Here is a 21032-nt window from a genome sequence, read left to right as displayed (position 1 = left end):
ACTTCCTGTTTATTATCAGCCAGGTGCCTACTCTTCTGGAAGTCTGTATTGATTGCTGGGTTGGCCTCACCCAGGACAGGCTGCGGGGAGGAACCAGCCATGCCTCTCCATGTGGCCACTATAGATTTGGGCCCTGCTGCTCTTTTTTTTTTTTTTTTTTTTAATATATTGATTTTATTTTTATTTTTATTTATTTATGATAGTTACAGAGAGAGAGAGAGAGGCGGAGACACAGGCAGAGGGAGAAGCAGGCTCCATGCACTGGGAGCCCGATGTGGGATTCGATCCCGGGTCTCCAGGATCGCGCCCTGGGCCAAAGGCAGGCGCCAAACCGCTGCGCCACCCAGGGATCCCCCTGCTGCTCTTTGATGGGGGCTCAGGGCCTGGCTTCAGGCCTGCCTCTGTTCCTGCTTTGCTCTAGTGACTCGGGGCAGGAGGCTGCCCCTTTCTGGGTCTCAGTTTTCTCATCTGTTTAATGAGAGACCAAGGAAATAATACCTGTATATCACTTCCCTGTCTCTCAGGCTGCGAGGCCTAGCTCAGTTTAGGGGATTTGGTCATTGGTTTGCAGTCTGCAGAGTGCTCATTACCTGCCCTCCTCTGGTGCCCTGAGGCCTTCTCAGCAGCATGGCAAGGGGACTGAGAGCCCAGCCCTGGGAGAGGGACCCACCTGGGACTTTTTTTTCCTTTCAAGTAGGCTCCATACCCGATGTGGGGCTGGAATTCACAACCTCGAGGTTAAGAGCCCCATGTTCCACCAACTGAGCAGGCCAGGAACCCCAAGGGACCGCCTAGGTTTTATTTATTTATTTTTATTTTTTATTTTTTTAAAGATTTATTTATTTATTTTATGATAGACATAGAGAGAGAGAGAGAGAGAGAGAGAGAGAGAGAGAGAGGCAGAGACACAGGAGGAGGGAGAAGCAGGCTCCATGCCGGGAGTCCGACTCAGGACTCGATCCCGGGACCCCAGGATCACGCCCTGGGCTAAAGGCAGGCGCTAAACCGCTGAGCCACCCAGGGATCCCCCGACCACCTGGGTTTTAATCCCAGCTCTGTCGCTGGTTAGTTTTGTGACTTCAGGTAAATGCCCATCCTGTCTACATCTTGATTTCCTCGTCTCTAAAACAGGGAAACATTAGGACTTATGACAGGGTGACGATTAAGTGCAATAATGCATGTAAAGTGCCCTGCACATAGGAAATGTCCAGTATGTTCTAGGATGTGGATGTGGAAAGTCATGGGGCTTGCCCAGGGGCAGAAGTGGAAAACCAGGATCTTCTCAATGTTCCCAAATCCAGAGGCCTGGGAGGCAGGCGGTTTGGGAGCACACCTCTCCTCTACTATTGGGTGCCGGTCTGGTTTATCCCCTATTGGCAGTGTGTTGGAGGGGGCGGAGGGAGATTCTGGGGCTGCGGGAGGGGAGGATGGCCTGAGAGAGGGATGCGGATGGCCTGTGGACTGAGCCTCAGGCGTTGGACAAGGCTGTATCCGCTCACCAGGAGCCAAGTTTTTCACTCCTGTAGGGGCGTAGTGTGCTGAGGGCAGAGCTCATTTTCCTTCTGTTTTTCTCCTCCTTCATCCGGAGCCCTGCTCATCATGGCCAGGTATACTATGACCCAGAAAGAACTTTCAGTGAGGCTGATTTCCCTCCTGCCCCTACTCCTTCAATCCCTTCCCCCCAGGCTCTTGGCCCGGCCTCCTCTCTGGCCTCTCCTTCTCTCTCCGCTCCTCTCCACCTGCACAGGATCCCCCATGATTTAGCTCGGGAGAAGAGAAATCAAAGCACCCTGATTCGACCTGTCTGCCCCATCCGGGTACTTCCCCCGATCCCTGCACTCCACTGGGGGAGGTCCACACCGATGGTTCATGGAGGGCAAGGTCTGTGCATAGGGTTCGGGGGACAGTGCCCTGTTGGGTGACCCTCCAGGCAGAGGTGGACTCGCAGAGAAGATGCATCAGTGTCTCAGGACCTCCAGCCAGTAGGAGGCCGGGTTCCTTCCAGGCTCCTCCTGTCCCGTGTCTCAATGCTTCTCTGGAACTGCTCCTTCAGCAGCTGCCTTAGAGAGGAGGGCCTGGGCAAGAGACCGGAGGCTGCGGGCAGTGCCCTCGACTAGCCTTGGGGGGCAGTTCACTGCGCAGGTCACAGATGGCATGAATGCTCTCGGGACTGAGAAAGCCCACGCTGGCTCCCCCGCCTCTCCCTCCGTGGGGTTTGAGAAGCTCATCTGCTCTCCTCTTGGGACGTGGCCCTCTCCTGGTCCCCGGCAGCCTTCTGTAAGTGCTCCTTGGTCCTCGGAGGATTCTTGTCTTCTCCCACTCGCACCATGGGGGCCACTGAGCCTCACCCACAAACCCCACTTCATCCTTCTCTGCATGAGGCCAGAAACCTCCTAGCATCCTCAATTTTGTGCTACTTCCCTGGATGGGGCCCTTCCCGAGGCCAGGGCTGCTGTGTCCCTCCCTTCTATGCCATCACCCAGCCCAGTGCCCGGAATAGAGATGTGGAATGCTGCAGGTGTGGGAATAAATTGATCCACCATCCCCCCCACCCCTTGGTTGTTACCCCTCATGGTCTGGCCCTTCCTAACCACCCAAGGTGACCTCTGAACCTTCAAGCTTTTTTTTTTTAATAAAGATTTTATTTATTTATTCATGAGAGACACAGAGAGAGGCAGAGACACAGGCAGAGGGAGAAGCAGGCTCCATGCAGGGAGCCCGATGCGGGACTCGATCCCAGGACCCGAGGTCACGACCTGAGCCCAAGGTAGATGCTCAACCGCTGAGCCACCCAGGTGTCCTTGAACCTTTGAATTTTGAACATAAAAGAATAAGACGGAGATAAGCACAATCACAGAATGTGATGTGGCTTTTCTTTTTTTTTTTTTTTTTTGTGATGTGGCTTTTCCAAGAGATAGTTCAGGAGTATTTAATTAAGAAATGAAAAATGCTTATGACAATTTGGGTGAAAAGACAGTAGTGCACAAAATTCTGTGAACCTGAAGACCATGGCTGTGTGCACAGCCCACCTGAAGGGCTTCTGGGTCAACGCAGTGAGGTTTGCTCTCCGGATTCACTGAACCAGGAAGGCTCTGGCCCTGGGGGACATCAGCCATAGCGAGGCAAGGGAGGGGGTCCCATACTGAAGACGTAGCAGATTGTTCCTCAGGGAGAATGAGCAGCCTAAGTGAAGAGCCTGAGGCCGCTGGCCTTGCAAATCTGTCAGAGTCCTCCCTGCCAATCCTGCTCTGCAGCCACAGCTGGGCAAGTCCCGCCCACATGCTCTACGCTCACCAGCCTCTTGGGTTGTGACTCTCAAATTTGGCAGGATGTCTAGTGCACTGTCCCAAGTCTGCAGACATTGAAGGAAACTTCTAACATGAAAGACAGGTACAAAACCAGACAGAAAAAGAAACTCAGAGGAACAGAGACAACACAGAGAGCAAAGGAAAACAGAAACACCCAAAGAATCCCAACGACTAAACAACTGTATGATTTCGTATCTTTAGAGAGTTTTGAGGAGCCGTTGTGTCTGTATGGTGTCCATATCCAGATACAGGAAGGGACCCCAGGAAATTAAAAAAAAAAAACAAACAGCCAGATAGTGGAAATAAAAACCACAATAGGGATTAGAGGGATTGAAGCAGGGTTTCTGTCTTTAGGTGGGATGAGAAGACAATGAAATACAGGAGAAGATCAGTACCAGATAGATCCAGAAGGATCCCAGATGAAGAACAGGAGTTCCGGATCGAGTCCTGCATTGGGCTCCCCGTGGGGAGCCTGCTTCTCCCTCTGCCTGTGTCTCTGCCTCTCTCTCTCTCTGTGTCTCTCATGAATAAATAGATAAAAACTTAAAAAAAAAAAAAGAAAGAGTGAAAAGAGGAAGTGGAGGGAAATTATGAAATAAACTCTACAAGAAAGTGTCCAGAAATTTGAGGACATGAGTTTCCAGATAAGAAGGGCTTACCAAATACCCAGCCCAAGAACTGATGTGGCAAGCGGCGTTGTGAAATTTGAAGCAGCCCAAAGGCCGAGCAGGTCAAAAGCAAGGAGGCGTTCAGGAATCACAAAGGCTTTGGATTTCCCAATAGCAGTTCTGGAAAGTGGAAGACTATGGAGCTATGTTTTCAAACACTGTTTGTTTTAAAAAATAAAAAATTATTCCCAACCTACGGGCCCCTGAGTAGCTCCATCAGTTAAGCATCCAACTCTTGGTTTCAGCTCAGGTCATGATCTCGGGGTTGTGAGATGGAGCCCTGAGTCGGGCTCTGCGCTCAGTGGGGAGTCTGCTTGAGAGTCTCTCCCCTCCGCCCCTCTGCCGCTCGGTCTCTCTCAAATTAATAAAGTTCTTAAAAAAAATTATTCTCAACCGAGAATTCTATCTCCGGCTGAACTCTCAATCTAGTGTGAGGGCATAATAAAGATACGAGTAGGTAAGTGAGGTCTTAACATTTTACCTTGCATGCACTCTCTTCCTTTTTTTTAGAGGGAGAGCATCCATGGGAGGGGGGCGTGGACGGGCAGAGGGAGAGGTCCCTGGATGGCAGCTGTCGCGGCTCAGAGACAGGCAGCATGGGTGGGGGAAGTGAGTGCAGAGCAGGCCCCAGGAGGGCCGCTTCCAAGAAGAAGCAGAGATGGATGAGACCCGGATGACCTTGATTATTGAGAAGAGAGTTCCCTTCCCCTCTGGGAAGTGGCTTCAAGAGTCGGGAGGCTGGGGCAGAGGATTGCTACTGTTCCTGACACGCTCAGGAGTGATACGATGGTCAGTTGGAGATGTTAGCTTGGCGGGGCTCCGGTCCTCAGTTATTCAGGCACGGAGCTGGGTGTTGCTGTGCAGGCAGTTTGCAGATGTGATTTGAATCCATAACCGGTTGACTTTAAATAAAGAAGATTATCCTCCACCCTCTGGGTGGGTCTGATTCACCCCCTCGAAGGGCTTTAAGAGCAGATCTGAGATTCCCCTGAAGCAGAAGGCCTAGCACCTGTGGGCGCAGCTTCTGCTTGTGCCCGAGCGTCCAGCCTGCCCTTCCGACGGCCGGCCCAGGCCTGTGCCCTTCAGGCTCGCCCAGCCAGCCCCACTTGCATGAGCCTCCGACTCCACTCACGCACCTCCGACTAGTTTTGGATTGGACCCAGCCTCATACGTGTGCTAACTGAATTTTTAAACCACTCTACGGATTATTTGGATAAAACTAGACAGTGAAGTAAAAAATAAATACAATTTCAAGCCCTCGGAAAAAGAAAGAGGAAAGCAGAGAAGAATTGATTCAAAAAGGACTGGAAGGAAATACATGAATGGATTTTGTGTTTATCTCAGGGTGGTGGAGTCACGCGCATTCCAGCTGGTGGTCCCCATAACAAACCTCCCCCCACCCCCGCCGTCCCCCTACTTCCATGGCACACGACTTTGTCATGGGACTTTTTCTCTTTGGTTCCCAGAATGTCCCCTTCACGAGTTCAAGCCTGTGTGGGGCATAAATTAAAAGTTGGATGCAAAAAATAAAAAATTAAAATTAAAGTTGGATGGTTCAAATGGATCCTACTTGGCCCTATTAATTTAGGTGCAGATGATGTTTGACACGTAGAAGTGTGACAGATTTTTAGCAACCCGATTGCTTACTCCTGTATCAGAGTTCCTAGTCATCAAGAACAGAGTCCAGCCAGTATTTCCCAGAGGAGGGTTTATCAAGAGATGCTACGTAGTCCACAAAATCTCCGGGAGGGTGTGGGGAGCCAGCTGCAGAGCCTGAGAGCTGAGTCTTGTCCTCGGCACGCTGGGGACACGGGAGGTCCTGAGTGGGCACCCTCACTCGTGACCACACTATTCTCCAGCTGCAGCTCCTCCGTGCCCTCTTCCTTGAGGCAATAGCCTGTTCTTTGACCTTTTGTAGTAAACATGTTTTTTCTGCTTCCTAAAGTCAATCATTCCTACAGCCAACCTGTTAACTCTCTTAATAAAACCTGGAGGAGACAAAGCCTCGGGTCCTAGTCCGAGCGTGGTTTGAGTCCTAGTCCAAGTCTCGGTCCCCCCGCCCCCCAGGTTAAAATTCAGTGAGACCCCGAGTCTTTCTTCATATCGTCACCTCCGACTATCCTGGATCTGTGGCAGGAGGGTGGATAGTCAGGCTCGGATGCCAAGGTGTCGGGAATGTCGTTTGAATCACATCCCAGGGCTGCCTCGCTGGCCACCCACGGACCCGCACGAGGCACCCACGCTGCAGCCGGCCTGGGCCCGACGGCTCTGCCACCACATGTGCCACAGTGGGTTTCGCGTGGTCTCACCTCTTCATGCCACCACCTTCCCAACCAAAATTTCCTCCAAAATTAGGGGAGCCTAATCCATCTGCCTGCATCCTAGTCACAAGGGACGCTGGAAAAGGGAGTTTGTAGCTGCTGTCTCCTTAGTTGGGGAATTGCTAAAAAACCCAATCTGTGAGCATCTGTGTCTGGGCAGCCCCTCCCTGGATGCCCAGCAGATTTTGATAAAAGCAGGAGCACATCTGTCGGCCCATATACGGTGACAGTCCACTGACTGCCGCCTGGGCCAGCTGGACAGATGTTCAGGTGTGGCAATGCCATCATCCTTACTGAGACCCACGGAGCAAACTGCTGGCCTTCCCTGCCAGGTGGCAGTGACCTGCCCAGCTTCTCGGGCCAAGGCTCCCAGTCCCCTCCCCATTCTCTGTGGGGGCGTCTGGGTGGGCCCTGCTTGGCGCCTAGTGACTATTTGCTCTCCCGTGACTCAGGGGACTTCCCTCTCCTACTTACCTTAGGAGAGGGAGCGGCGCCAAAGCTTGAGCTGGGTTTAACTCCTACTTGGGAAGGCTGCGTCCTCTTTGTCAAAGACTGTTGTTTTTCTTAGGAAAAGGAGTTTCTTAGGAAAAAGACAGATTTTTTTTTTTTTTACATTTTATTTTGGTACCTTATATTCCATAAAATGCAAATATCACTAGTGTACAGTTTGGGTGAATTTTTATAGATATAAACACACAGATCAAGACAGAGAACATTTCTAGCACCCCAGGAAGTTCTCTGATGCCCTCCCCTGGTCATTACCCCACAGGAGAAGCATTTCTTTCTTTCCTTCTTTTTAAAGACATAGAGGAAATTTTGTTTGTTTGTTTGTTTTTTGAGGAAATTTTTTAAAAAAGATTTTATTTATTTGAAAGAGAGAGAGAGAGAGAGCGCGTGAACAGGAGTAGGGGCAGAGGGACAAAAATCCCAAACAGATTCCGCACTGGGCTTAACACGAGGCTCCATCTCAGGACCCTGACTGAGATCATGACCTGAGCTGAAATCAAGAGTCGGACACCTAACCCACTGAGCCACCCAGCGGCCCAAGGGGAGCGCTCCTGTCGCCGCACGTTCACTTCGCTGATTCTTACACGTCACCAGAGCAGGGTCCAAAGCTGCTCCAAACCCCAGGTGTGGGGTTCTTTCACTCATCATGAAAGTCTCAGGAGATTTTGATTTTTCTTTTTGGTCCTTTTTCTTAGTGTTCTACAGTGAGCAACCTTGGCTGTTATTTTTTATAGATAATAGTGTTTTTAAAAATAATGAGGGGATCCCTGGGTGGCCCAGCGGTTTAGCACCTGCCTTCAGCCCAGGACATGATCCTGGAGTCCCGGGATCGAGTCCCACATTGGGCTCCCTGCACGGAGCCTGCTGCTCCCTCTCCCTCCCTCTCTCTCTCTCTCTGTCTCTCGTGAATAAATAAATAAAATCTTAAAAAAAATGATAACAATACTTGTCAATTATGACATTTTCAGAAAATACAAAGTTTTTTATTCCAAGCAGAAAAAGTAGAACTTTAAAAATTGGAGAACTATACAAAAACAGGTTTTAATCATCTCTGTCTCTACTTTGTATCTGTGTATCTATGTATGTACCTGGCTATGAATCTATGTATCAGTCTATCATCTCTCTATTTATCTATCATAAATAAGTGCTGCCCAAAAGCTGCAGGGTGGCTCTCACTTCCAACCTGGGCCCCAGGTTGTCCACACATCCTGAGGGATGTCTGCCAGGGCCTGGGTCCCACTGCAGGGAGGAGCAGGAGGCCCTGGCAGAGGAACGGCACAAAGTTGTGCCATTGCAGGGGCCTGCTGGGGCTGATAGTGAGGGCAGAGACAGGGGAGCCTCCTTGTGCTTCGGGAAGCCTCTCTGTCTGCAGAAATCTCACACTGAGCCTCGGTACCCCAAGTCTGGGAAGGGCTGTGTGTGGGCTGGAGCCAATAGGAGAAGGAGGGAGGTTGTCTGCTTTGTCAGCTCGCTTAGCCTTGAGCTGGTGCTTATAAGCTGGACTGCAGGGGCTCAGGGCCGGAGTCACCCTGGCAGGCCTGCTGCAGTGCGAGTAGGGAAGGTAGCGATCGTGGGGACGGCATGCTGGCCAAGGGGCTTCCTCTTCGCTCAGTCCTGGTCAAAGGCTGCCAGCCCTTCTTGAGCACCGTGTGGGAGGGTCCGGGGCATCCCAGGGTGCCCACCGGGGATGGAGCCAGTATCTCCACTCAGATTCCTCGCCCCTTCAGTGAGATCCCCACCCCAGGAAACAATGGCTGGCTAAACCTGTACAATTTCTGGAGGGAAATGGGCTCACAGAAAATCCACTATCACCAAGTCCAGAATTTCCAGAAGTATGGCCCCATTTACAGGTAAGCCTGGCAGTGTGGGGCTGGTGGGATAGCGGGGTAGAGGGGCCTGAGAAGCCCTTCTGGACTCCCTTTCCCCAAAAGTTCTGTCCTCCATTCTAGGCTCTTGTCTATTTTTTAAATTATTTTTTAAACATGTATAATATTTAAATTATTCTTAAATCATATTTTCTTTTTTTTAAGATTTTATTTATTTATTCATGAGACACACACAGAGAGAATGAGAGAGAGGCAGAGACACAGGCAGAGGGAGAAGCAAGCTCCATGCAGGGAGCCCGATGCAGGACTCGATCCCGGGACTCCAGGATCACTCTTTGGGCTGAAGGCAGGCGCTAAACCTCTGAGCCACCCAGGGATCCCCTATTTTTTTTTTTTTTAGAGGGGAGGAGGGGTAGAGGGAGAGAGAGAGAGAGAATCTTAAGCAGGCTCCACGCCCAGCTTGGAGCCCAATGCGGGGCTCGATCTTGCCACCCTGAGATCATGACCTGAGCTGAAATCAAGAGTGAGACACTTAACCGACTGAGCCCCCCAGGCACCCCTGCTCTTACCTTTTCTGACTTTATTTCTTCCATGCCTGAGGACAGTGGCAGAAGGGACAAGGCTTCCCAGACAGTGGGTTCAGTCCCCAGCCTGAGGCCTCTAGGCTGCTCAGGTCCTACACCCTGTGAAACTTTACGGGGGTGATGGCGGTAAGAGAACAAGCCCTGTTAACTGCCTCCCTCCATCCAATATCCTCCAGATGCCTTGGCAGGTAAGGCTATCATCCCCCCTGTGGGAGGAACCCGAGCTCTGAGGGATGAGCGTCCTTGCCTGGTCACCCAGCTATATCCCTGTCCTGCTGGGATGCTGGCCTCAGCCCTCAGCCTTGGCTAGCTCGGGAGCAGCCCACTTTGTGCCCTCCACTTGGCCTGGCTAGAGCCCCTCTCCAAGCCTCTGCCTTGGTTTCTGCCAGGAGGACAGGCCTTTGGTCTTTCAGCCTCTGAATGTGCTCCTCCTCCCCCCAACCCTGGAGGTGGGTTTGAGGGCTGCCCTTGACCGGAGGCCTCGCTCGCTCTGGCTCGGCAGTTTCTCTGGTGCGTAGCCTTCAAGCCACACCTGGGTTCTGTTCTGACGGGGTTCTGATACTCAAGGGAGATGGGAGGTGGTGGAGGTGCCAGTTGGGGGTGGGGAGGGGACCCCAGGGGCGACAGTGCTTTTTACTTTAAGTGAAAGGGTCAAGGTGGGGAAAGGGCATTGATAGGATATGTTGGCTGGCTCGCTGGTGGGGCTGGGGCCGGAGGGCAGGGGGTTTGGGTAGGGTCCAGCTGCTCATTCGTCAGGGCTCCTGCCTCCCTCTCCCACGAGCCTTTCTGAAGTCCAAAGGGCCTTCTGCGCAGCTGCTTGGAGGCAGGGAGCCCCGCAGGCTGGGTGCCAGCTTTGGGAGAAGGTTACTCCTCTCTTCAGGGAGATTGTTTGTTATTCCTGCTTCCTCCCTTCCTCCTCTTTCCCTGCTTCCTCTCCCTCGGGTAGGAACTCCTTTTATCAAGCCCCTTTCTGTTTTCTGAGCCTCTTGACGCATCCTTAAGCGCGATGTTACTACTCACATTTTACAGTTGGAGAAACTGAGGCCGGGGAGGTGAAGGGTCTTGCCCAGGTCTCACAGCTCATCAGGACAAAGCCAGGGAACCCCAATCGTCCGATTCCTAGTTTGGTATCGTCGTTCCATTCTAACGTATGGCCCAGAAGTGATAAACTTCTGAATACATGTGAATAAACAACTCAGAAAATGCCGACAAGCTCAAATGGAAATTGCGAGCAGATACATCTCAGTGTTGATAATATTTATGTAGCATTATGAATGTGAACATATTACGTATGCTGTTTGGTGGGGTCCCGCAACAACACCTGGATGGCTTCCCTTTTCTCTCTTTAATATGACTGTTTTTTCTTTAATATGATTTTAAAAGGCAGCATGGTAGCCTGTAGTATGGATAAGCCACATTATTGAAGCCAGTTCTTTAGAGTGGACATCCAGCTCTCTCTGGGATTTTTCACTATTAGATGCGATGCCTAGAGGCATCATTGTCCCGCATCAGATCACTGCCTTGGGCTAGATTCCCAGAGTTGGAATTGATAATAATAATAGCAGTTCAAGGATTTTGCTGAGCTGGGGTGGGGGGATGGAGCTAGTGGTGTGAGGACACTTGGTAGCTGGAAAAACACTGAGGGGATTTTCTGGGAGGCCATGGACGAAGCCCAAGGAGACTTGGGAAGGTAGGCTGGGGCTTAATGGGTTCGTGGTTAAAGAGCACTCTCTCCCTCTCCCCTCATCCTCTCCCTTCCTCCCTCCTTCCTCACTTTGAGGAAGGGGAAAGAGAGAGAACTTGGCTTATACCTATATATTTTTGTATTTTGCCCTATAGTGTGTCTTGAATTAACTTTCTTTTTTTTTAAAGATTTTATTTATTTATTCATGAGAGACGCACAGAGAGAGGGAGAGAGAGGCAGAGACAGGCAGAGAGAGAAGCAGGCTCCATGCAGGGAGCCCGATGTGGGACTGATCCTGGGACCCCAGGAACAGGCCCTGGGCTGAAGGCGGCGGCCCTTGAATTAACTTTCTTATGCAAAAGGCAGATGTATATAAGATTTGGACTTTTCTACTACTTCCTGACTGTCATATTTTAATATGAGACCACCCACAAAGTGCTTTGTGACATATATCTATGCTTGAGGCCTGATGTTTAACCGTGGTTTTGTTTGAATATAGACAAAGTGCTTTGTTGACATCCAAGGAGAGGCAGGGTGGTCACTCCCAGAGTTTCTTTTTCTTTTTTTCTCTTTTTTTTTTTAATTTTTATTTATTTATGATAGTCACAGAGAGAGAGAGAGAGAGAGAGAGAGAGGCAGAGACACAGGCAGAGGGAGAAGCAGGCTCCATGCACCGGGAGCCCAATGTGGGATTCAATCCCGGGTCTCCAGGATCGCGCCCTGGGCCAAAGGCAGGCGCCAAACCACTGCGCCACCCAGGGATCCCTACTCCCAGAGTTTCAACCCTAGAGTCTAGAAGAGACTGGCTGGCCAGGTGTATGGACTGCCTACCTAGCAAGCCACACCGAGTCACTCCAATGGTGACATGACCGTGCTGTTCCTGGGCTCTGCAGGGGGTGCGATGGGGGGAGGGTGCTGAGGATGTGGACATGCAGGAGGAAGAGCGTGGGAGCACGGATTCGATGGCCAAGGTAGACCCTGGGTAAGGTGGAGCTAGCCTGGGGGCATGCCATGGTACAGCAGCAGCTACTGTGACATGAGCATAAAGCTGTCACTGTAGAATGCCTTAGCAGGAGTCACATCCATAGGCGTTAGCATCTTGCCCTTCAGCAACCCTGTGAGACAGGGACTGTATTTCCATTTAGTAAAAAAAGGAAACTGGGACTCAGAGTGAGTGAACGCCTTTCCTCAGGCCACACAGCGAGGGGGTTGCGGAAGGGGGATCTGCTCCCAGGACTGTTTGATCTGTGCTCTAGGCTATGAGCCCCATCCTGATTGCCCAGGGTCACCTTGGCTTCCCTGGAATCCACCGTAGCTCCTCTCCTCTGTTCCTCCAGGGAGAAGCTGGGCAGCGTGGAGTCGGTTTATATCATCGACCCGGAAGATGTGGCCCTTCTGTTTAAGTTTGAGGGTCCCACTCCAGAACGATTTTGCATCCCGCCCTGGGTGGCCTATCACCAGTATCACCAGAGACCTGTTGGCGTCCTGTTGAAGTGAGTCCTGGGCCACCTCCCGGGGGCTGGAGGGAGATGAGGGCCGTGCCTGCCCTGCTCTTTCTGGCTGGGGCTGCTGGGCAAATCCCTGGGGTCTTCCTGTCTCCATAAAACAGCTGACCGTGAATTACTCTGTCAGCCTCAGGGAAGCGCTCAGGGCAAAGATCCTACTGAGTAAATAAAGACCTAGGAAAGTTCTCATTGATTGGTTCATGCATTAAGTCCCATCTTATTGAGGACCTACTATGTGCCAGGCTCTGGGGTATAGTGACCAGTAGGGCAGGGCCCTGCCACCGTGCGTCTACAGGAACAGTGAGAAGCACAGACAAGTTCCTGCATTTAAGTGTAACGGATACCATTTTCTACCAAATTGGTCATCACAAGTTTAAAATGGGCAGGTCAAGTGTTGCTGAGGATACAGAGAGATGAGAGCTCTCGTAGCTTGCTAGGGGAGTGAAAGCTGGTGCCACCACTTCAGAAAATGGATGGTCATTCCTTCCTGCAGTTGGACGTTCACATACGTACGAGACAGCAGTTCTGTGTCCAGGGATAGACTCCAAAGAATGGAGTCCCGGGGGGACACGAGCTGGAAGGTTTGCAGCAGGGCTGCTCATGACGGCAAAGCCCGGGAAACCAGCTAAATGCCCGACGGGAGTGAGGCTGAGTGAGCGGTGGCACACACCAGTCACGGTGAACGGACTCAGTGAGCCACAACGATCCAGATGATACTTAGAAATATAAAATCGAGTGGAAAAAGCAAACCATGGCAGCCTTTTTAAGGAGTTGAAAACAAAGATACGGTTTTTATAAGTATGTCTTGGAATAGATACAGATCGGATAAAACTAGATATAAAAGCAAGCCAGGGAGTCCCCTTGGCCAGGGAGGCAGTGGTGGGAGGACTGGGTGGGCACATGGAAGTTACTGTCGAGCTCCCAGTTTCCATGCTGCCTGGTGAGTTTGTGATAACATCCTTACAAACAAGCAAACCCTAAAACCACAAAGAGAGCTTTGCATGGATCTACTTTGGAGTATGGGCCATAAGCGGAGACTTACCACTGACCCAGCTCAGGGCACCTGAGATCCCCCACCAACGTCAGCAGTGGGACATGTTGGGGGTGCGGAGGAGGGGAGACTGGGGGTGTGGAGGAGGGGTGGGGGTTTTGTTCCCTCTCTCACCTTCTTTCTTCCTGTCTCCTCCCCCAGGCCAGGCAGAGGCTGGGAGATGGGAGGCCCAGGGTGCTGGGGGTGGGAGTGAGTACCCGGCTCTGAGCTGTGGCGCAGCCGAGTCAGCCCCTCTCGGTGTTTGCCAGGCATGCAAGGCTTGTGACCATCAGGGCCTGAGGGCTTGTGTTTTCTCAGGAAGTCAGGAGCGTGGAAGAAAGACCGGCTGGCTTTGAACCAGGAGGTGATGGCTCCAGAGGCCATAAAGAACTTCATTCCCCTGCTGGACCCAGTGTCTCAGGACTTTGTCAAAGTCCTGCACAGGCGCATCAAGCAGCAGGGCTCCGGAAAGTTCTCAGGAGACATCAGTGATGATCTGTTTCGCTTCGCCTTTGAGTGTAAGGGGCTTTATCTACCTGGCAGTGGTCCTGTGGGGGGGAGAACCAGCCTCCTGCCTGGAGACTCAGCCCAGACCCTGAAGAAGCATCGGGATGAGCTGCCAGACACATCCTCTACCTCTTTCTGTCCCGGGGCATTGACCTTCGAGGTCTGGGAGGGAAAAGGAGGGTTGGGTGGTTCATCTAAATGGGGTATTTGAGGATATGTAGGAGTTTTACAGATGGGGGAGGAGGCCAGGCAGCGTGGGCCTCGTGGAAAGATGGGGGTTTCCTGATCGCTGCTGGAGATCTGGGATGCAAATTCCAGGAAACAGTTGGGGTGGTTGTAGTCACAACCACAGGTCCAGCCACAGTGGGTCTTAGATGGCCAGTTTCCGGGGATTTGTGTGCCCTAGTCGCCATCTGACCTGTTTCAGGAAATCGTTAGCCAATTCGGTCAATTATAGATGAGCAATCTACCTCTCTGCCCAAGATGAAAGCGCAGAGGCTGCTCCGGATGCTGAGAGAGCGGTGGGGGGTGAAGCAGTTTCACGCCTCCTGGTCTGGTTCCCAGCTTTGCCCGAGACTCTGCTCCCACCACCCTCTGCAGGGTCTTCCGCTCTCCTGTCTGAAGGACCTGAGTGTTGCCAGGGGACAGGTTGCTCAGCCCTGCAATCGCAGCCCTTGGGGACTCAGGTTGGGTGCAGGAGATCCTCTGTGTTAGCCGGGGTGGCGGTGAGGTTCCTGGGGGCTGAGGCCCTCCGATGGCCAGGTTGGAAGCGCCTCTTCTGCGTCCCTCTGCAGCCATCACCAATGTCATGTTCGGGGAGCGCCTGGGGATGCTGGAGGAGAGAGTGGACCCGGAGGCCCAGCGGTTCATCGATGCTGTCTACCAGATGTTTCACACCAGTGTCCCCATGCTCACCTTCCCCCCAGACCTGTTCCGTCTGTTCAAGACCAAGACCTGGAGGGACCATGTGGCTGCATGGGATGTGATTTTCAACAAAGGTGACAGCTACATCCTGGGTAGCCAAGTCTGGGGGCCAGGAGAGCCCTGTCCACCTCAGAGGGTGGGAAACCCAGGCCTGGGGCTGGGGGGAGAGAGAGAAGGCTCTGCGCTCTGGTGGGCAGGGAGGGGAGGCGGGGAGGCCCTGGAACCACTGGCCGCGGTGGGCTAGAGGCTGACTGTTGGAGGTGGTTAGATTTTTCCGGAGAAAGAGGATCAGAGGCATTCAGCCTGTTCTCCCAAAGTAGACCAGGATCCCCGGAGGGTCAAGGACCATGCATCAGACTCGGCTGGGTGTGCTGACGGATTAGGATTTTGGTGGGAGAGATGGTAAGGCAGGGTGGAGAAAGAGGATTGGGGTGTGGTGCTGATGCCAGACCGGGAGTCAGGTCCACTCTGCCCCTGATGCCGCCATGACCTTAGGCAAGTCACTACCCTCTAGGACTTCTGGTTCCTTATCTGTGAGATGGGAATGACGTCACTTACCCCCTAGAGCTGGGGTCAGGAATTAGGTGGCTTCGAAGGGCTTAGCAGAGAGTGTGTGCTCAGTAAAGCGGCCCAGCTTTCTAGGCGCCGCCTCGCACCTTCCCTCCCGCCTGCAGAGAGCTCACTCCCTTCCCCCCTGCACAGCCGAGATCTACACCCAGAACTTCTACTGGGAACTGAGGCAGAAGCGAGACGTCGACAATTACCCGGGCATCCTGCACCGCCTCCTAAAAAGTAACAAGCTGCTTTTCGAGGACGTCAAGGCCAATATCACAGAGATGCTGGCGGGGGGTGTGGACACGGTAAGATGGCCCTCGGCGCGTCCTGTCGCCTCCTGCGCCCTGTGCCCCTTACTCACCAGGCCACCTTGTAGCGTGAAGCCCTATCTACGTGGGGGTGGGTCTCCCTTTCCTGGCTGCATTTCTTAAATACGGATCTTCTAGAAGGACAGATCACATTCGTCATCCATGGAGCTTGCCTTGAGGCTGACCCACCCTTTCTTCTTTGCCGTTGAAAACGGAGTGACTAGGTGTGTAGATGGCCGGCTTGTGCCTGGTGTCTACAAGGGAGAAGGCCTCCAGTCACAGGCGGAGGACACAGCGCACTCGCTCAGGAAGGCGGGCTGGCCCTCAGAAGAGCGAGGAGCCAGTGGAACTTGCCCTGGGGTCTCGTTGCTGCCTCCAGTGCTCCCCCTTCCAGACCTCAGTCCCCCTCGACACCCGCCTCGACACCTGAAGACATGCTCTGTGATGTCTCCCTCAGGTCCTCTTCACAGGCAGTGCAGTACCCCAGAAACTTCTAGAATGTCAAAATGTCTCTGGCCTGTGCTCCTCCCTTTTCCCAATATCTTGAACTTTCTCATGCTGCTGTGATAGTGAGAGTTAATTATTTAGTGTTTATTATTAGTTGGAATTCAGGCACTGAGACTATAAAGATGAGTATGATGGACCTCAAATGCCCCAGATGGCTCAGAGAGGAAGGGCATATTAGTGTGCTGGGTTGGTTGCGGCCTCTCCGTGGCTTGCGGATGGCTGTCTTTTCCCTGTGTCTTCGCCGCAAGGTCTCTGTGCACGTCTGTGTCCTACTCTTGTCTTACAAGCATGCCAGTCCTATTAGATTAGGGCCTGCCCTAAACGCGAGGACCTCATTTTACCTTTCTTGGCTTGGTAAGGGCCCTATCTCCCGATACAGTTGCTGTGTGAGCTACTAGGGTTCAGGACTGCAACTTGTGAGCTTGGTGGGGCTGTGATGAGGATGATGATGATGATCATCCCATGATGAGGAGGAGCACGTGCACAGAGGACCACCACACCGTGTTGTAGGGCGGACGACCAGGCATGTGCTGGGGGACTGGCGGCGCTGAGAAGCGGGGAGAGAGAACGTGGCCTAGGATAGGGAGAGTGCGCCATACGGGACCTATTGTTCAACCTGTGTCTTGAGGGCTGTTGCCAGGAGGAGGGAGGAGCAGGTGCCCAAGCTCCCATGTTAATGACTTTCTTTCCTAGGTACCGTCTTTCTATTGTGCTCTAACAGAGGGGTGTTGGTCTATGGGACAGGCTGCAGATGCGCCTCTGAGCATATTTTAAACATTGTCAGTTATGTAGAAGGCACCTCCAAAATCGCTTTCCTGCACCAAAGCAGCTGTCCTTATTGTTAATGTATTAACCCTGTCCTATATGGCAGGCAGGGGCCTGAGCTTCTCGTATGTATTAGCTCATTTAGTACCCACAAACGACGCTGGGAGGTATGTTACTATGATCCCTCATTTTTAGTTGAGGCACCTGGGGCACAGAGAGGGTAAGTAACTTAGTCGAGGTCACACCGCTAGTAACTTATTTGACGACCTTATAAAACAAGTATCTCCTGACCCTCCCACTCTGTGTCAGGCCTTGGGGGTAATAAGACAAATACACGTTTTCTCCGAGCCTTAAAGAAAGAAAACATCGTTGCTTCCTGGGTTCGGGGAGGAGAGTTCTAGAAAGAGGAAACGGCATGAGGAAGATCTCTGGGCTTCACAAGCTGCGTCTGGAGCCACATAAGGGTTTTAAGCAGAAAAGTGACTACATGGCATTTTTTTCCTGAGTGCTCCTGCGGGGAGGTAGGAGAGTGTCCAAACCTCTTGGACAGAAATATAATCCTTGGTAAGATAACATGTCCCAGCCCTAGGAGGGAGGCTGGCTCCAGCCTGGGGGTCCCACCACCAAAGAATCTGGGGCTGTGGGGTTTGATGAGGGTCACTCCTACCTCCATGTAGGGCTAATGGTCACCACCTCCGGCTAATACAGAGATGAGTTGGTTCATCTTAGGATCTACCACAGGCTAATTGCGACGCTGAGGGAAAACAGGTCTGGTTGTTCTGGTTTTAGGATCTTTGGGTCTCACTTTATTTTATGCTCCCCCAGGCAGATGCTGAGGTTGGGGGAAGGTCTATTATGCGAGGGGTAGAATGGCAGTCATTTGGGAGTACGATCGTCACAGTAGGATCTAGCTCCAAAGCTCTCCGGGAGTCCTCTGGAAGAAGGGTGACTGAGTGACTACTGGTTGGGGAAACAGGTGGGCTCTGGTGACATCAAGGACGAGGACTGGGACAAGTGTTGCCCTAGACTGTCCTGCGGTGGGTGGGGAAGGCTTCTGGGGCCTTCGCCTTTAGAACTGTATTTTGCTTTTGCGGATGGTGGTCTCTGGATACAGGGATGAAGATGGGCAGAGATTCTTGGAAATGAGAATTTAGCGTGGGTTTGGATGTCTCAGGAGTGACAGTCCCCCTTGCCTTCTGCACCCCCACACTCCTGCCAGACGTCCATGACACTGCAGTGGCACCTCTACGAGATGGCACGCAGCCTGGAGGTGCAGGAGGTGCTGCGGGAGGAGGTCCTGGCCGCGCGGCGCCAGGCCCAGGGAAACGTGAGCACGATGCTGCAGCTGGTCCCGCTCCTCAAAGCCAGCATCAAGGAGACACTGAGGCAAGCCCACCGGCCACGCCTGCCCGCCTCACCTCCCAGGCCCCGGGCAGGGCAGAGGCGAGAAGTCTGCGGAGGCCGCTGGGCGCGGGGAGGGGGGAACTAAGGGGGCGGTCCTGTCTCCAGGTTGTGGGGTGGGTGCAGTAGCTGGGGCCCCGTGCCGGCCTCAGGCCATCAGCTCCCTAATGCCTTCCTTTGGCAGACTCCACCCCATCTCCGTGACCCTGCAGAGATACCTTGAAAATGACTTGGTTCTTCGAAATTACATGATTCCCGCCAAGGTAGGTGCAGCCGGGGTGCTTCTGGCTCTGCCAGTCGTATGGGGGAGGCCAGGTGGGGGCAGATGGGCCGGTGGGGTTCCGTCCCCTCCTAGTCCCTGGTGGCAGCAGTGCACGTGTGGACAAAGGGTTGGGGACCGGGCATAAGGGGGGACGGGGTCTGCAGTGGTGCCGGAGCCCTGCGTTAGGAGGGCAGCCCCTCTGGGACAGTCCCCAGGGCATCCTGGCCTTGAGTCTTTGGTCCTGCCCACTTGCTGGGCAAGGCTCAGGGATGCCTGGGGCCTTTGTCAAGGTCAGGCAGTCGGGGAGCAGGACAGCCTGGCTAGGGGTGGGAGCGGGGAGCCGGGGTATGTACGCCCCAGCTGCGAGAAGGTGACGCCTGTACTCAGGCCTCTGCCACCCTGTGCTCAGACGTTGGTGCAGGTGTCCACCTATGCCATGGGCCAGGACCCCACCTTCTTCCTCAACCCGAGCAAGTTTGACCCAACCCGCTGGCTGGGGAAGGACAAGGAGCTCATCCACTTCCGGAACCTGGGCTTTGGCTGGGGCGTGCGGCAGTGCGTGGGCCGGCGCATCGCTGAGCTCGAGATGACCCTCTTCCTCATCCACGTGAGTCCTGCCCTGGACGTCGGGCACCCGGCCTGGCCGTGGCCCTAAAGGAGGCCCTGAGCCTCCTGTTCCCGTTTCTGCCCGGAGCCCAGGGAGTGCAGGGCTGGGGACACCTGCCTCCTGTGACCTGCCCTCCACCTCCCCCCACAATTTTGGGCTAATCTGCTTACTGCCCACGGGTGTTCTCTGGCCATCTGCCTCCTGGAAGTGGTGACAGGATGGGTGTGGGGTGGGCTAGGGTTTTGTAGGAGCTAAGGTGGACCAAGGAAACAAAGCACTAGTGGTGCGTTTTCAGGCACTACACCTGGTAAACAGGAGTGGGCAGGTGACCCCTTAGAGCTCCCTGAGTCACCCCACATGGGCGACACCCACAGGTGAATGGGCCTGGCCCTGTGGGGACAGCCCCTCCCCATCTCTCCCCTCTTTCTCAGATTCTGGAGAACTTCAGAGTTGAAATGCAGCAACTCAGGGATGTGGGCACCACGTTCAACCTCATCCTGATGCCCGACAAGCCCATCTTCCTCACCTTCAGGCCGTTTAACCAGGACCCACCCCAGGTGTGATGAGAGGGTGGACACTGCCTCTCCCCCCTTCAGGCCAGCAGGGCTGCCGGAGGAAGTCCTGAGGGGGTGGAGCTGGGGGGTGTCTGCTCCCTGGTCCTCGGTGCCCCTCCGCTGCTCCCTTTGGACCAGCTCTCAGGAGACAGAGCTGGTGTTCAGGGGGCAGCGGCTGCAGCTCAGCGGGGACAGCCCCCTTTCGCGCCACCTTTTCCCTCCCCGCCCCCAGGAAGGCAATAAATGGCTGAACTACGAGAAGTGTTTTCATTTCTATTGGACCCCAAGGTATCCGCCCTCCTGTGGAGATGCTCCCTGACAGGTCAACAGTGGGATCTGAGCAGGAACGGCTGAGCCTCGGGGCCCTTTCTGTTGGGACCCCCCCACCTACAGCAGCTGGGAGCCCGCAGGATCAACCTCCCTGCTGCCTGGGGTGGGGGCGAGGCGCGGCAGGTGGTGGGCTACTGCCACCGTGCCGGGAGCTACTAGAGCAGTAGGCAGAGGTACCAAGGCTCTGGCTGCTGAGGAGGGAACAGGGTGGCCTGAGAGGGGTGGGCTCATGCTGGCTTCGGGGCAGGGCCACCTAGCAGGACTGAGGCTCTTGCTGGGCTCTGATCGGCGGAACCTTGGGTGGGAGCTCCCCGCGGGCTCATGAGGACTTCCTGCCAAGGTCCAGCTAGAGTTTTGGGGTGTGGCCAGGGCCACAGCCTGTGGGTGAGGGGCTGGTGTGAGGTGGCTGACCTGGAGGAGAAGCATGCTTTCCTCACCTCACCTGACCTTTTCGGGGCTTCCCCAGGCCCCGGCTTCCTGTTCTAGGGAGATGTGCCCACTTGTCCACACTGTGGGCAGTAGGCAAGAAGACTTGGCCAAGTCTTGGGTGTATTATTTGGACTGTCTGACACTGGCCCTAACATCGGTCCTCTTAACCCCTCCCAAGCCGCACCACTCCTGGCCTGATCAGGTGCCTGAACCCGCCTGGCCCTCTGTTAGCCACGTCTAAGTCCTGCAGGCAGGCAGGGGCGCTAATCCCACTCAGTAGAGCGGCCCTGCTGCCTGGGTCTCTTCTACCAGCATCTGCGGTCTCGGAGTCCACTCTTGGAGCCTTTCTGTTTTCCCTGCCATGCGATCCTCTTTCTCATTGGCTTTCTCTCTCCTTCCTGCTTCCTCTCTCTTCTCTGGGCCCTAGTTGTCTATGATGCAGAAATGTTA

The 21032-nt window shown here is 53.7% G+C and overlaps 1 protein-coding gene across 1 annotated transcript; it reads left to right on the top strand.

The window, feature by feature from the left end:
* The first annotated feature begins 8307 nt into the window (after nt 1-8307).
* CYP11A1 (cytochrome P450 family 11 subfamily A member 1) lies at nt 8308-20084 on the top strand. Its single transcript, XM_077881909.1, has 9 exons — nt 8308-8654; nt 12236-12391; nt 13752-13951; nt 14735-14938; nt 15567-15724; nt 18219-18385; nt 18585-18663; nt 19072-19269; nt 19701-20084. Exons 1-9 carry the CDS (start codon nt 8386-8388, stop codon nt 19830-19832), a joined length of 1563 nt encoding a protein of 520 aa, XP_077738035.1. The 5' UTR covers nt 8308-8385; the 3' UTR covers nt 19833-20084.
* The last annotated feature ends 948 nt before the right edge of the window (nt 20085-21032 follow it).

The sequence above is a fragment of the Canis aureus genome, chromosome 32 (assembly GCF_053574225.1).
Source record: "Canis aureus isolate CA01 chromosome 32, VMU_Caureus_v.1.0, whole genome shotgun sequence".
NCBI lineage: Eukaryota > Metazoa > Chordata > Mammalia > Carnivora > Canidae > Canis > Canis aureus.
This window is presented reverse-complemented; position numbering and strand designations above follow the sequence as displayed.

Excerpts from the sequence above, each read along its gene's own strand:
- CYP11A1 (XM_077881909.1), top strand. The coding sequence starts at position 8,386 with ATGCTGGCCAAGGGGCTTCCTCTTCGCTCAGTCCTGGTCAAAGGCTGC. Across the intron at positions 8,655-12,235 it reads AAGTATGGCCCCATTTACAG|GGAGAAGCTGGGCAGCGTGG; the intron begins GTAAGCCTGGCA and ends CTGTTCCTCCAG. Across the intron at positions 13,952-14,734 it reads GTTTCGCTTCGCCTTTGAGT|CCATCACCAATGTCATGTTC; the intron begins GTAAGGGGCTTT and ends GTCCCTCTGCAG.